This window comes from Bos indicus, chromosome 1 (genome assembly GCF_029378745.1).
Source record: "Bos indicus isolate NIAB-ARS_2022 breed Sahiwal x Tharparkar chromosome 1, NIAB-ARS_B.indTharparkar_mat_pri_1.0, whole genome shotgun sequence".
Classification (NCBI taxonomy): Eukaryota; Metazoa; Chordata; class Mammalia; order Artiodactyla; family Bovidae; genus Bos; species Bos indicus.
The window spans coordinates 157,858,957-157,874,292 of NC_091760.1; the positions used below are offsets into that span (position 1 = coordinate 157,858,957).

Sequence of the window (15,336 nt, forward strand, 5' to 3'; positions counted from 1 at the left end):
GCTGTGATGACCCTGAGGGAGCGGCAAAGACCAGGTGGCCCACGCTGAGCCAGGCACCCACACGCACACACACTCACGTGCACGAGGCCTTCACTTTGAGGCTACAGGAGTCAGAGGAAGACAGAGGGCAACAAGGAGAGGCCAAAGGAGAGCCGAGGTCTATAAGGAGGAGAGGCCACTCTTTCCAGGAGGCCGGGGAATTCTCTTCCCTGGTGAGTCTGTCTCAAACCCTAGATTCCTCTCCCTGGACCCAGGAACTGACTGTCCAGTGACCTAACTGAGTTGGCTCCAGAATTATGCCTTCCCAGGGCTTCAGCTACCACTGGACCCCACTGCTGTCAGTAATAAGGGGGAAATGAGTACATAGTCTGGGCTTCAGATTTGTTTGGAGACAAAATTTATTAGGAGTACAAAAAACCACGAAGACATTTGGCATGAATATCTCCAGAACACTTAAGAGACCCTCTGCTGTTTATCTACCTCCTCTCCTGTCATGAAAGTGGAAGGTCTATCTAATCAAGTAATTCTGTGCTTATTACACTCTTTCTTTAAAATATTTATTTATGTATTTATTTATTCAGCTGCACTGTGTCTTAGTTGCAGCATGTGGGAGCTAGTTCCCCAATCAGGTAGTGAGCATGGGTCTCTGCAATGGAGTCTTGGCCACTGGACCACCTGGGAAGTCTCTCCTCATACTCTTGGGGACTGTAATGGGCCACAGATCTCCTCTGAGGCCCCCTTAGAGCTGAGGCATGGGGTGGCTGCAGTAATCCTCCTGTGCTAAGATGTGGTTTGTTTGTCATGACTCACTCACACTCTCTGCAAACATAGGGCTGCTCCCCTGTGTGTGTCCTCTGGTGTCTGATGAGCCTGAACTTGACACTGAAGCTTTGCCCACACTCCCCGCAAATGTAGGGCTTCTCCCCTGTGTGTGTACTCTGGTGTGTGATGAGATTTATCACTGAAGCTTCGCCCACACTCCCTGCAAACATAGGGCTTCTTCCCTGTGTGTGTCCTCTGGTGTCTGATGAGGGGGGACTTCTGACTGAAGCTTTTTCCACACTCCCCACAAACATAGGGCTTCTCCCCTGTGTGTGTCCTCTGGTGTGTGATGAGATGGTCCTTCCGACTGAAGCTTCGCCCACACTCCCCGCAAACATAGGGCTTCTCCCCTGTGTGTGTCCTCTGGTGTGTGATGAGAGTGGACTTCTGATTGAAGCTTTGCCCACACTCCCCGCAAACATAGGGCTTCTCCCCTGTGTGTGTCCTCTGGTTTGTGATGAGACTTGACCTATCCTTGGATCCTTGCCCACACTCTCCGTACTTGACTTTTATAATCCCTGAGACCCCTGCCCCCATGAATAATTTGCCTGTGTCCTCTGGATTTGGTTTCTGGCTTGTGCTGGGCTCCTCTGTGATTCTCTCATGCACCCCAGAAACCCCCATTTGTCCTCTGGGTGAGTAGGAGGAGGCCCTTGAAATCCTCTTCAGCCTTATGCTTTTCAGCAAAGGTTGGGGCCTGTCCTTGACCTCACGACCCTCAGGTTTGTCACTTGGGCTGTGTGGATCGGAATATCGCTGCTGCTGATTTTGACTGCCTGGGCAGGGATCCTCTGGTTGCAGGTAGTCTCTTGCAGATGGTCTCAAGAGGGTCTGAGAGGGGTGATTGTGTTGGACATGTTGGCTGAGGAACTTCTGACTGGAGAAGGCCAGAGAGCAGGAGGCACATGGGTGGATCTTGGGCTTCGATTCTGCTGAAAGAGGAAGCTTTTGGTCAGGTGGCGGGTTTGCCACGGTAAGGCCGCCCCACTAATCATCTAGGTGTTGACAGTGCACGATTTGTCTCCCATCAAGTGTGTCTTTACAGTCCACTTCTCCATCCATTCTTATTCTCTACATCTACAGAAATCCAGGAATCTTGTGTCAAGGGTCTTTTCTACATATCACCCAGACTGGGGACCTTCCAGCAGCATCAGAGGCATCGTCTCTCCTGATAGAGGTGGATTTACAGGGACCTTTCCCTGCGTATAAGTATCTGAAAAGTCATGTCACAGTGGCCACAGGCATTTTATCCTACTGAGAGATTAGACTTGATGACTTAGGTGGAATCTTCCTGATCGGCTCCCTGGGAGGGGAAAGGGTCTATTAAGTTAGGGGCACCTGGCCTGGAGCTCTCTACATGTGGGAGGCAGCACAGGGGGTCGTTAGAGCAGGTTTGAGTAAAGCTGAATTTATGGCTCCTTGTTCAAAGAGCAGCCTTTGTGTCAATCTCTGCAGGAAGTGGGTTTCAGACTGGGTGAGACCTAGCGGCCCAGATCCCACTGACTACAGGTCTCTGGCTCCTGCTGCCCCAATTGGTTCACAAATTGCTCCTCTCTCAGTTTTCCATAAATCATAAAGTAAAGGCATGTCCTTTCTCCAGCCTCACCAGTATTCACACTTCATTTATTTCACTCAGTCTTAGCCCATTTAACATGCACTAGGAAGCCCTGTTTAAAAGTACATCTCCAGCCAGACTCCTCACACCCTCACTCCCAAGCATCTTCAGCCAGCCCACTCTCCCCTCATGTCTGGCAATGAACTGACCTCTGAGGGGACTCCCCGCTGCTGTCTCTTCCCAAAAATGAACCAAAGCATTGTCTTAGCACAGAGAACATGCCATTTGCAGCTGAAAGCCTCATGGTTGTTCTATGTCACCCAAGAAGACCCCTGGGGCCTGCACATGGACATGGGCCCTGAGGCTTCTGTGTCCTGTCCAGCCTCCTTCCTCTCCCTCTATGCTTCCTCCTGCAACCACTGGCATAGCCTCTCTTCCCGGCCCTGGGACTGCAGCACTGGCTGCTTCCCTGCCTGGAATCCTTTCCCACAGGTGTTATCTCTGCAGAGACCCTGCCCACCATCCTGCACCACACCCCACCCTCTGCTCACGCTGATTGGAGGCGCTTTCCCTGCACTGGTTTTCCTCAGAGCACCAGCCCCCATCTGGTATGAAGCCCATGCTGCCCCAGGGCAGTGGTTCTGTCTGTTTCGGTGCATGGAGCCCTGTCTGGCACAGAGCATGAACTCACATGACAACAAACTGAAACAGTAACTGAATGCAAATCACTGCACTTGTGTCACTTAGAAATGGGAGGAAATGAGGAAGAAACAGGTAAGGGGAGAGAGCTGGTAGGTGCTAGAAAACTTGCTTTTTGCTTCTAAACCTTTCAGCAGAAGGTGATGTTACATATTTTTTTGCATGAAATATTAAAAATTAGAACTAACATTTTTAATATAAAATTTTTTCCTAACAGTCATATGAAATGAATCAAATTCTGAGACATTTTAATTGTGACTAGACTGATTTTGGACTGGATTGTACTCTGCTTCGGAGTCGGACCAGGGAGGCTCCCCAGGATGGGGTGGGGTGCTGGAAGAGGGGTGGCGCTCACCTCTGGGGGCCGCGAGCTCGCTTTTCCTGCGGCTTTCCCGCTTGATGCCAAGGTCCTGGCCATACTCGTCCCCGTACCAGACCAGCAGCTCACAGCCCGGCCTGACCACCTGACAGGTTCGGTAGAAGATCTGCCCATGATACTGCAAGGCCACCAGGTTCTGCTCCTCGTCGTCCCGGGCACAGTTCACATACCTGGGGTCGAGGCCAGAAAGGGAAAGAAACCACAGGTGATGAGTCCCCTCCACTGTCGGGCCATGCCCAGCTCCTTGCCTTCAGGCTCTGAGGCCGCCATGGCTCCCACCACCCATCATGGGGATGGACCTTCTGTTCACACCTTCGACCAGGCCATGTGAATTCCCATTTCCAGATCCTGTTTTCGGTCCTCTTCCTGGCTGGAATGCTTTTCTCTCCTTTCCTAATTAGCCATTTTATAGAGCCCAGTTCCAGACTCGTCTCCACCTGGGCTGTCCATGAGGCTGGTGACCTCCAGCTCCTTTAAACTCTGAATTAAGTTCTCTTTCATTCCACAGGGCTTGGTGCTCCTCTGCTAGCATACAGCCCTCAGCACTCACCCCAGCCTGCCTTCTCTCCCGAGGCTTTCCTCCAATCTCCCCACGTGTATCCAGGGTCATATTCACTTGCCCACCCCCTCCCATGGAAACTTGGAGAGTGCTCTGACATAGCTTGAGACCCATAACAGTGATAGTTTATTCACTTTCTTCCTGCCCTGATGAAAGAAGCGGCCCTCAGAGAACAGCCCTGCTCATGGCCATCCTGCCCCCCATTCCTTCTGAGGCCTCAGGGCCCACTTCTCACTGGAACCGAGCCTGGGGAGGTTGTTGCCTGCATAGACTCAAGGTCTCCCATGTTAGGTTATCCTGGTGCTGTGCAGTTACTTAAAAACAGAAAAATTAAGGTTACTGTTCCTGAAATCAATTGGCTAATGTCTGTCTGCAGTTGTTTTCCAAAAGGACATGGGACGTGTGATCTACCTCAGTAATGAAGTTCACGGTCTAAACTGGAACATAAAATGCTTGGTAAGTGTCAATTAAGTGAGTTAAAGTGACCCTGGTGAATCTAGACTCAAGTTGTTTTCAAGTCCCCCAGTTTTGTTCAGCATATAGATCTGTATTTTGAGGGCACTATATTTTGAGGGCACAATATATGCTATATTTTTATTTCCTTCTTTCTAATGTCTTTTGAAGTAAAAGACCATGACATGGAGGGAAAAGAGGGAAGAAGATGTGAAAGCTATTGAAGGAGACGGGTTGAGAAGGAAAGGGGTGCAGGCTTGAGGGAAGAGCGACATCTACAAACTGCAGACTCACTGCACTCACCTCATCCAGTTGGCCAAAGACGTGTCCTTTCCATCCACATACTCATAGCAGTTTCTCCTTTTGGTGATCTGAGTGTTAGAAAAGAGATACAAGCTTTCCTCTCTCTTTTATTTTTTTTTGATAGGAAGTAATAGAAGAACTATTTCCCTCTGCAGTCATTGGTGATCTTCAGCCTGCATGGATTCAACTGCCAGTCGGGCCAAATGGTAAGCTGCTTAATCATCATTCAAAGTCTGAGTCTCTTGGTTCACTGAAGGCAAGGGCTACACAAGGGAGGAGTCACCTCTGTGTGTCTGTACCACTGTCTCCCACCTGTCCTCTGACCTTTAGATAGGAGTCCTGCGTGTCTGTACACTGTGGTCCCACCTCTCCTCTGACCTGTAGACAGAGGTGCTGTGTGCCTGGACCACTGTCCCCCTTCTCTCCTCTGAGCTTTAGATAGAGGTCCTGTGTGTCTGTACACAGTGTCTCCCACCTCTCCTCTGACCTTTAGATGTTCATGCCCAGTGCACAGTACACAGGGCTGCCCGTGTCATTGCTGACCATGTCATCACCATCTGCATCCTTGCATATAGACATGAAGCACCCGTCACCACACACAAGCAATTCAAGGCCAGAGAACAGGGAAACAGGGGTGTTTCTCACCAGCCAGGAGTATCCACTGTTGGCGGCCTCTTCATCGTCTGTGATCTGGCCCTCATAGGGGCCAAAGTGCAGGCCCAGCGGCAGATCAGACACCTCGTTCCACACTCCAAGCCCAGCCTCAGGGATGCTTGACTCTCTGATACTTAACCCAGGGGGCAGAGTGAGGGCTGAGCGGTTGGCATGCCCCTTTTCCACTGCACAGTCCTTTACAAAGATTGGGGGCCCATGGGCAGCACAGCTGTCGATGAAGAAGTCCTGACACTCCTCACAATCTGGAGGTGAGAGCAACAGGGATGAGGGGAGGTATAGTGATGTTGCTGGTTGTAAAGAGCTTCAGAAAGAACTGGGGCACTCATGGCATGTGGCCTTGATCCTGCACCCCAAGTCATAGAGGAAAGGGATGACTGGGGGACCAAATGGTGAGGTGAGGTTATTGGACCAAGGCCTTGTAGCCCCTTCTCCACGAGTGGGCCAGCAGGGGCACTCACAGAGGTAGTCATCATCCTGGGGCTCGCTGACCTCTTGGTACACATGCCCCTTTCTTTCTCGTAGACTGTACCTCTTCACTCCAGTCTCCTTTCTTCTGAGTTCTAAGATGGAGAACAGATGCTAAGCAAGGCTGGTGGGGTTTGGAGAGTTAGTCCCTGTTTTATTGGAAAGTGTGAGATCTCCTACTTGTTCATTTATACAGTTTGTTAAAACTTGTTTACATGTATTTTTTAAACTTTTACTTTTGTAATTTTATGTTTTAATGTTACATTATTTATTTCTTGGCCAAGCTGCATGGCTTGTGGGATCTTAGTTCCCTGACCAGGAATGGAATCCATACCCCCTGCAGTGGAAGCATGGAGTCTTAACCACTTAACCACCAGGAAGTCCCTTTTCTATACTTTGTTTCTTCTTCCTTTAACTCCTGGTTCAGGAGACTGAGGCTCCTCACTGACCACAGATGCCCAGTTCAGTGTTAGCTTCCTGCACTTCCCGTTAGTAGGTTAACTTCCCACCTTCTTACTTAGGAAATAGTTCACTGACACACGTACTCAGAAAACATACATTGAGGGCACATGACATGTAAGGCATTGAGCAGAGGTCTGGGCATAAACACTAACGAGGCATGGTCCCTATCATCACAGCTGGATTTACTGAACTACTTTTAGCTCAAAAAAGTGTCAGCACTTTTGCATTTAATGTAAAGCTTTCAAACACTGTATGAGTTATGCATCCTTATCTTCACTTTACAGATGAGCAATCAGGATCTCAGAAAACATAAGATTTTCCCAAGGCCCCAGTGCTAACTTCATGTCTCAAATCAGTCCAGCTTAAACCCAAGCCTACCCAAAGTCCATGCCACACACATAGTCCATACTTACTAGCTTTTCTATAGGGATTAGAGGAACTAATTAGAGGAACTCCCCAAATTTTCTCTTACCGACTTTTTGTCTGGGGTGCTGTCCAGGAGTCCTTGCTTTTCTGGGAGGGGGCACCAGTTTCTGAGCCTGCTTGGAGCCACTTGTCTTCAGCAATTTGGCTGCTCCCGGCAATTCCTTCAAACTAGATTCCTTACTTAATGGTGCTCTGGACATTGTCTTCCACATGAATAAAAGACAACATGAATTTCTTTAGTTCTTTAGGACTTTATGAAGTGTTTTCACATGCATGACTTTGACAATTCTTGGAAATACCTGGTGGAGGAGGGGTCTGAACACTGGAGTGTAAAATAAGGACCTAAGTGGGTAGTGAATCAAAACTAGAATTCATATCTTAAGGCTCTTTCCCTTCAACTTTCTACAGAAAAGTGAGAGCAAGGCAAGGAGAATAGCTGGAGGTCAGGGAAAGAAGTGGGTAAGGGCTCATAGAGAAATCCGGGGGGTTTTCTATTAATTAGTGGCCCTTTGATGGACGAGGAAGTATGGAAAATTACAGAGGGGACAAAACACATCTGGAAGATAAGGTGACAAAGCAGTGAGATTGAGAAGAGAAAAGACGATCGGCAGAAACACATTTAGACAATGAAGAAAATGAGCTGAAAGTTGCAGGTTGCCATGTCCTCTTAGAGACAATGTTTGGAATTAAAGTAGCTGACCTCATCAATTCTGCTTGAACAAGGCTGTATGACTAGCTGGTTCTCCTCAGTTTCCTGATCCATAAATTGGTATACATGCTAATTTTTAATGTTACAGTGGACATGAAATTTAATAACATTTCAATAAATCATTGTGTGAGCTATTTAATACAGTATGAATGTGAGTGTACATCCCTGCCATCAATTTATCCCTTCAACTGTCTCTATATTTGAAGTCTAGCTCACAGATACTATCTTCAGCATTCTTTGATCTTCTTACTCCTAGATGAATGTTTAAATGTGGAGTCACTCATTCACAAAACATTCAGGGGGCTCTCAGGGGCTTTAAGCTGGGCCTTGACTTCTAAGAATTAACGGGTATGGGCTAGGCTCTCAAAGCTCACAACACAGGGCAGGCTAAACAAATGATTCCAAACATGAGAGTTGCCTAATCATAGCTCAGGGGAAGGACTTGTTACTTCCTCCTGCAAGAATGAGCATTTGAAATGATGCCCAGATGATGAGTTTCTACTCAAAAGTGGGTAACCTATGTGAAGTCCTTCAGTTATTTTCTTATTTGTTGCTTTTCAGTCATAAACCTGAGGCTTGTCAGTGTTGCGAGTTGCTTCCTCTTATTGGACTGGGAGGCTCTGAAGTAGGGATCCTGTCACTTTCATCATCCTGGACTGTCCACTCTACACACTGCCCAGCATGTCCTTAAGCTTCTTCATCTTGGACCGTCCACTCTACAAACTGCCCAGCAAGTCCTTAAGCTTCCCTTAGTCAGATGTCTTAGCATATCCCTCCCTAGCACAGCACAAAAGAACTGAGGTTGAAAACATCTCTCAGATGAATGATATAAAGATGTATGAATAAACTTCATAGAACTATGGAAGTTTTAATCATTTTGTAAGGAGTTTAGAAGAAGTGCTTTGGATTAGATTGCACTACCAGTGATACTGTGATCTCAGGCATATAATCAATCATTTTTTTAACCTCAGTTTTGTGATCTATAATGGTGATAGCTATATACCTACTTATAGGTACTGTAGGATTGTTTTAAGGTTTAAGTAAGTTTATTCACATAAAATGCTTAAAGTCTGAAATATTGTGAAAATTATGTAACAACAGAACAGCCTACTATTGTTCTTGTTCTTACTAACTATAAAGATGGTGATGATATCAGACATTGTGCTAAAGATTCAGGACAGGAAGGCAGCAGTCTCCAGGATCTCTGTGTTTTCTCCTATTCTCACCTGTGACTGGATCCATGAGGAGGATATTTTGGCAACAGGATTTGGGAAATACTCACATTCTGGTGTTTATTGTGCTCCACTCTGAAGGCCATCGAAGAAAGTTTACCTAAAAAATGATGGGAATCAGTGTTTTGGTTGGTAAATGTTTCCAAACTCTGGGCATTCTAATTAAGGACACATAATTCTGAGCCAGAGAGTGACAAGGACAAGGATTACCAAAGGAGGAATGGAAAATTTCTGTATCATCAACTCCTATGCTTCCACTGGGAGCATTACATAATTTTATTAAAATTAAAAAAAATATGAAACTTCATCTGTGCCTCATCTGATGTCCATAAAGTATCTAATAAATTTACTAGCCTTTCATGGCAAAAATACTCAACAAAATAGAAATAGAAGGAAGTGACTGTAATATAATAAAGGTCATATAGGAAAAGTCTACCTCTAACATCATAGTCATCAGTTAAAAGCTGAAAACTTCTCTAAGATCCAGCAAAAAGGCAAGGATGCCCATTCTCAACATTTCTATTCACCATAATGTTAGAAGTCCTAGCCAGGGCATTAAGTTAGAAAAGGAAACAAAAGGCTTCTATTTGGAAAGAAACAAGTAAAATTATGTCTGTTCACAGAGGACATGATTTTATGTACAGAAAAATCTTTAAAATTCCACACATACACAAAAACCTACACAGAAAGTTGCATGGTACAAAATCAACATTCAAATATTTTTCCATGCATGAGTGATAACCACTCCAAAAAGGAAAATAAGAAAACAATCCTATTTATTTTTCATTTTTTAAAAACTATAGTCAAGATCTAAATTTAAATTAAAAAATATTTATTTTTATTTATTTATTTGTGCCAGGTCTTTGTTGCAGCATGTGGGATCTAGTTCCCTGACCAGGGACTAAACCCAAGTTCTCTGCATTGGGAGTGTGGAGGCTTAGCCTCTGGACTACCAGAGAAGTCCCAATAATGTTATTTGTAATAGCATCAAAAAGAATGAAATACATGGGAGTAAACTTGAGGAGATGAAAGACTTATACATTGAAAACTACAAAGTATTGCTGAAAGGAATCTGACACAAGTAAATAGAAAAGTGTCTCATGTTTATGGATTTGGAGACTTAATATTATTAAGCTGTTCATACTACCCAAAGCAAGTTAAAGATTCAATGCAATTCCTATTAAAATCCCAATGGAATTTTTTTCTGATATATAAAATCCATCCTACAGTTAATACCGAATCTCAGAGGACCCCAAATAGGCAAAACAATCTTAGAAAGAACAGCAAAGCTGGAGGCCTCTGATTTCAGAATATATTACAAAGTTACAGGAACCAAAAGAGTATAGTTTTGGCATAAAGTTTGTGCTTAGTTGCTCAGTCTTGCTGACTCTTTGTGACCTTTTGGACTGTAGCCCACCAGGCTCTTCTGTCCAGGGGATTTCTCAGGCAAGAATACTGGACGGGGTTGCCATTTCCTTCTCCAGGGGCTGTTCTTAACCCATGGATTGAACCTGCATCTCCTGTGTCTCCTGCATTGAAGGCAGATTCTTCACTTGCTGAGCCACTGAGGAAGCCCGTTAGCATAAAGACAGACATGTCAATCAATGGAACAAAATAGACAACCAGAAATAAACAGAAATACATTCTTGGATACATGGTCTAATGATCTTCATCAAGGGTGTCAAGACAATGGGGAAAGTTTAATCCCTATAACGAATGGTGCTGGGGAAACAAAATATCCATATGCAAAATAATAAAGATTTTACATCATGAAGAAAAATCAACTCAGAATGGATTCAAGACCTAAATGCAAGATTTGACAAGACTCTTAGAGGAAAACAAGGGTGAAGCTTCATGATACTGAATCAGCAATGATTTCTTAGATATGGTACCAAGTGCACAAGTATTAGTAACAAATTAAAAATACACAAAGAGATTACATCAATCTTAAAATCTCTGTGCAGCAAAGGACACAGTGAACGGAGTGAAAAGGCCACCTATGGGACTGTAGAAAATATTTGTAAAATATGTATCTGATAAGGGGTTAATAAGCATATACCAATATGAAGCCTACCTATAAGTCAGGAAAAGAACCTGATTGACCATGATGGCACCCTGATATCAAACTTCCATGCTTCAGCATTGTAAGAAAACAAATTTCTGTGGTTTAAGGCATGCAGTCTGTTTTGTTATGGCGGTCTGAGCTGACTAACACAGTGGGAGAAGGAATTCAATAGACATTTCTCCAAAGAAGATACACAAATGGCCAAGAAACATATGAAAAGATGCTCAACATTACTAATCAATAAGGAAATACAAATTGAAACCTTCTGTGATGGGCAATATAAATAAGAAGACAATAGCAAGTTTGGTAAGGATATGGAGAAATAGGAACCCTTATACACTATTGTTGGAAATGTAAAATGTTGCAACCTTCATAGAAAACAGTATGGAGTTTCTTCAGAAAATTAGAACTGCTGTATGATCTAGCAATCCAACTCAAGAGTCTATTTCCATAAAAAATTGAAAGGAAGATCTTGAATAAATAGTGTGCACATCTTTGGTCATTGCAGCATTATTCCCATTTGGTGAGATGTGGAAGAATCTAAATGTTCATTGGTGGATAAACAGATAAAGATTATATATAAGATATATCTGTTATATACACAGGCACACATGGGAATGTTTTTAAGCCTTAAAAAAGAATTCTGTCATATGCTACATCAGGGATGGGCCTTGATGATATGCTAAGTGAAATGAACCAATCCAAAAAAGACAAATATTGCCTGATTCCACTTCTATGAGGTATCTAAGTTAATCAAACCCATGGAAACAGAAAATATAATCATGGTTGCCAAGGGCTATGAGGAGGAAGGATTGGAGAATTGTTCCTTAGTGGGTTAGGGCTTCAATCACGCAAGATGGAAAAGTTCTACAGATTTGTTGTGCAGCAATGTGTGTATATATATCCCCAGTGGCTCAGCGGTAAAGAATCCGCCTGCAATGCAGGAGATGCAACAGATGCAGGTTCGATCCCTGGGTTGGGAAGATCACCTGGAGCAGGAAATGGCAACCCACTCCAGTATTCTTGCCTGGAGAATCCCATGGACAGAGGAGCCTGGTGGGCTACAGTCCTTGGGTATGCAAAGAGTCAGACATGATGGAGCAATTAACATTATGGCCACTAACACTAATGTGTACATAGTTAGCAAGAGAGTACCATACACTCAGAAATTCTTAAGGTAAATAATGATGTGCAGAGGTATGGTGGACCGTGGCGTATGTATTCCCTATGAAGAATCTCTCTTCATGTCAAAACCTTTGCAGACAACCAAATGTTTGATTTTCATGTCCCTTTCACTAGTTTTAATAACCTAAGGGAACAGAGGAACTTCCCTGGTGGCACAGTGGATGAGAATCTGCCTGCCAATGCAGAGGACACAGGTTCGATCACTGGTCCAGGAAGATTCCACTTTCTTCCGGGCCACTAAGCCTGTGTGTCACAAACTGCTGAGCCTGCATGTGCTCTGAATGAGAAGCCACTCACGCAACCAGAGAAAGCCCATGCACAGCCACGAAGACCCAGTGCAGCCAAAACTAAATAAATAATTTTTAAAAATCTCGGAGAACAGAAATCTATAGATGGAGAATCATAGAACTATCTAAATTGTTTTCTCCAGTCTAGGCAGATTAACTCTTCTAAACTGTTTGAGCAGCAGAAGAGGAAGTGAGCTGCTCACTTCTATTGTATAATGAGTGTACTTCATTTTATTTACCTGATGCTGTCTCTGGTCAGTGAAATGTGGGAAAGATGAGGGAGAATAAATAGTTCTCTCAAACCCTTTCCCAGAATTAAAACAAAGAATTAATTTCACCTTAGGGTAAGAAGATCATGTGTTGTTTTATATACCTACATAAATAATGTATCTTGACATAATATGTTAATCATTTCCTCTTCTAAGAGATTTAATCCAATAACCAATTATGAGATTAGTATTAAATCTCTTTGGTGAATTTATTTCTAAGTTTTCTTTAACTGCCTTTCATTAAGAATGTTTAGCAAAAATAATTCTTTTTAAAAAGAATGATAAATTTTAAACATAAAACTTTTGAGAATTACACTGGAAAACCTATACATTCATCTTCATTCAGGCTTATGTAAATATTCAGCCACAACCACTTTGGAATGCTGAAAATTATGTTTTCTTTGCTAATGGCTGAGATATAGTTGAGACCTAAGCCCAGACTGGTTTCAGGAAGACACCTCTAAATCCTCCTGGCCCCTCACCTTGCTGCCTTGGTGTCCATTCTTCATCAGAATCCTCAGTGTCATCTGCCTGGAGTTTGATGACCTGCCTGCGGTGATGCATGAATGCTGGTCGAGTGGCTCTGAAACCTGGAAAGAAGCAAAATATTTGTTATAAGAAGGAGGAACAAAGCGCAGAAGCAATGGAAAGTGTCACAAAGTCAGGGAAATCAGTAGGATGGGCTGGGAAAATCTAGAAAAAGGCAAGAGGTGAGCTCTGCACTGCAGGGTCAACCTCCCTTTAGTACAAAACAATAAACATTTCCTCCAGGTTAGTCTCCACACAAAAGGGAACTGTAAGCAAATGAAGCCACCTAAGAGAGGGCCAAGTGAACACCAAGGGTGAAGACCTGTTTCATGTTTCCCAGGCTCATGGGCACCCAGCACTTCCTGTTACCTATAGCAATCAGCGCTTCGTAGTTCCTTTTCACATTCCTATATCGAATTTTTTCCCATTCTCCCATCTCTTCCCATTCTTCCTTGGAGAAGTATACAGAGATGTCTTTGAAAGCATCTTTGGCCTAAGGAAAATAATAGATTTCATCAGTGATTTACTAATATAAGTCAGACCTTAGAGCTGGGTCTTCTCCTCCACCTTTTGTGCAGGGAGTAGCCTGAAGCTACTGGATGGTCTCTGTGAGACAGGGATGAAGACTTTCCTTCCCTACTGTGTCCTGCTTAATTGAGCACACACTGAGCATTTTCCTAACTCTTCCTGGACACAAAGAAGTTGACAATGCTAGTGTCCTGTTTTGTCCCACTCCACCCCACCATCTCAGACAGGACCAGGCATTCCCATCCTGTGTATGGTCGTAGAGAAGTTCACTCAGCTAACCAGGCAAGCAGTCTGTGGTCCTTCAGGGACCAGCGCCATGTCCTTCCTATAGAGCTGGCTTAGAGCCCAGCTTTGCCGCCTCTGCCTCTCACCGTGGGCTTCCACTCTGTTCTCCCAGCATCTCCCTCAGTGCTCTCCTCTGGAGATGTGTTTGGCCTCATGGCCATTGGAGTGCTCAACGCCAAGGTGCCTGTGGAAGAAGAAGGTGCTGAGATAGCCCAGACCACTGTCCAGAGCCTGGTCTGTCTTCCTTGGGTGGAGTGTCCAAGGCAAGAAGGTGAGGGGAATGTCGGGGTGAGGGTATTGGTGGGATGGACAGATCCCGACTAGCTATGACAGACAAGCCTAATGTGGACTAGAGTTGGTTTCTTTGGTTCCCCTACAATTCAGCCCCTCCGAGGAAAGGCACTGGGTGGGACATTCTGTGGGTGATGGAGGGATTCCTGAGGAGACCTGGAAGCCCCTAACTGCTGGACTGGGGTCTGGCTGAAATCAGGGCTCTGTTCCAGTGCTGCTGCTGCTGCTAAGTCGTTTCAGTCGTGTTCAACTCTGTGCGACCCCATAGACGGCAGCCCACCAGGCTCCCCTGTCCCTGGAATTCTCCAGGCAAGAACACTGGAGTGGGTTGCCATTTCCTTCTCCAGTGCATGAACGGGAAAAGGGAAAGTGACGTGACTCCTAGCGACCCCTTGGACTGCAGCCCACCAGGCTCCTCCGTCCATGGGATTTTCCAGGCAAGAGTACTGGAGTGGGTTGCCATTGCCTTCTCCGCTGTTCCAATGCAGGAGAGGGAATATTTCTCCAAGAAGGGTTTTGAGGATCTCATCCTGGGGACTCAGAAAAATCTGGGCATAATGTGGGTTCTACGTCTAAGGGACAGGTCACTTGGCTTGAGGAGATCTGGCTCACACGGGCTGAAGGAACTGGGGTCTTCAGACAGAGGGGACTGGGGATCTTTTGGCTGATGTAGAATGCGCAGGGTGAGATAACTTGGGATCTTTGAGGCTGAGGAAATCGGGGGTTTCTTATTAAGGCGCTTTAGGTCTCTGACAGGCAGGACAGTGGGAGTCTTGAGAATGAAGAGTTTTAAGAGCTCCCAGGCTGAGGTATTCAGGGTCTCCGAGGTTAAGGAAATTTGGTCTGTCTGCGGGTGCTATTTTTAGGGTCCCTCAGGCTGAGGGGAACTGGGGTTACTCTAGGTATTTGAGGGTCGCAGCACTAGGGGATTTGGTGTTTCTGAGGGTGAACGGACTTGTAGTCCCTGAAGCTGACGAGACGCAAGCTTCCTTCAGATTAGGATTCAGGTTCCTCAAAGCTGACAGGATTTCGGGCCTCCCACCCTGGAATTTGAAGCCGTCAGGCTAAGGGTTTATGAGGGTTGCACGCGGTGTGTTCCCATCAGTCTCCTCTCTGTCCTGCGGCACTGCCCAACCCCGCCTGGGGCCCGCTAGCACCA

General features: G+C 45.1%; 1 protein-coding gene and 1 long non-coding RNA gene across 2 annotated transcripts in view; one reads left to right on the forward strand and one right to left on the reverse strand.

The window, feature by feature from the left end:
- The window catches only part of LOC139185235 (uncharacterized), a 55,172-nt gene extending 41,055 nt beyond the window's left edge, over positions 1 to 14,117 (forward strand). Inside the window, exons 2-4 of the long non-coding RNA XR_011568819.1 lie at positions 4,391 to 4,470; positions 4,895 to 4,976; positions 13,999 to 14,117. This is a non-coding gene — a long non-coding RNA (uncharacterized lncRNA). The remainder of the gene's footprint in view (positions 1 to 4,390; positions 4,471 to 4,894; positions 4,977 to 13,998) is intronic.
- On the reverse strand, positions 425 to 14,060 carry LOC139176031 (histone-lysine N-methyltransferase PRDM9-like). Its single transcript, XM_070797380.1, is given in 11 exon segments — positions 425 to 954; positions 956 to 1,751; positions 3,432 to 3,625; positions 4,771 to 4,838; positions 5,416 to 5,687; positions 5,904 to 6,005; positions 6,845 to 7,001; positions 8,790 to 8,839; positions 13,028 to 13,135; positions 13,443 to 13,566; positions 13,973 to 14,060. Coding segments are annotated over 11 exon segments (2,094 nt in total). The 5' UTR covers positions 14,048 to 14,060; the 3' UTR covers positions 425 to 806.
- Positions 14,118 to 15,336: the final 1,219 nt, after the last annotated feature.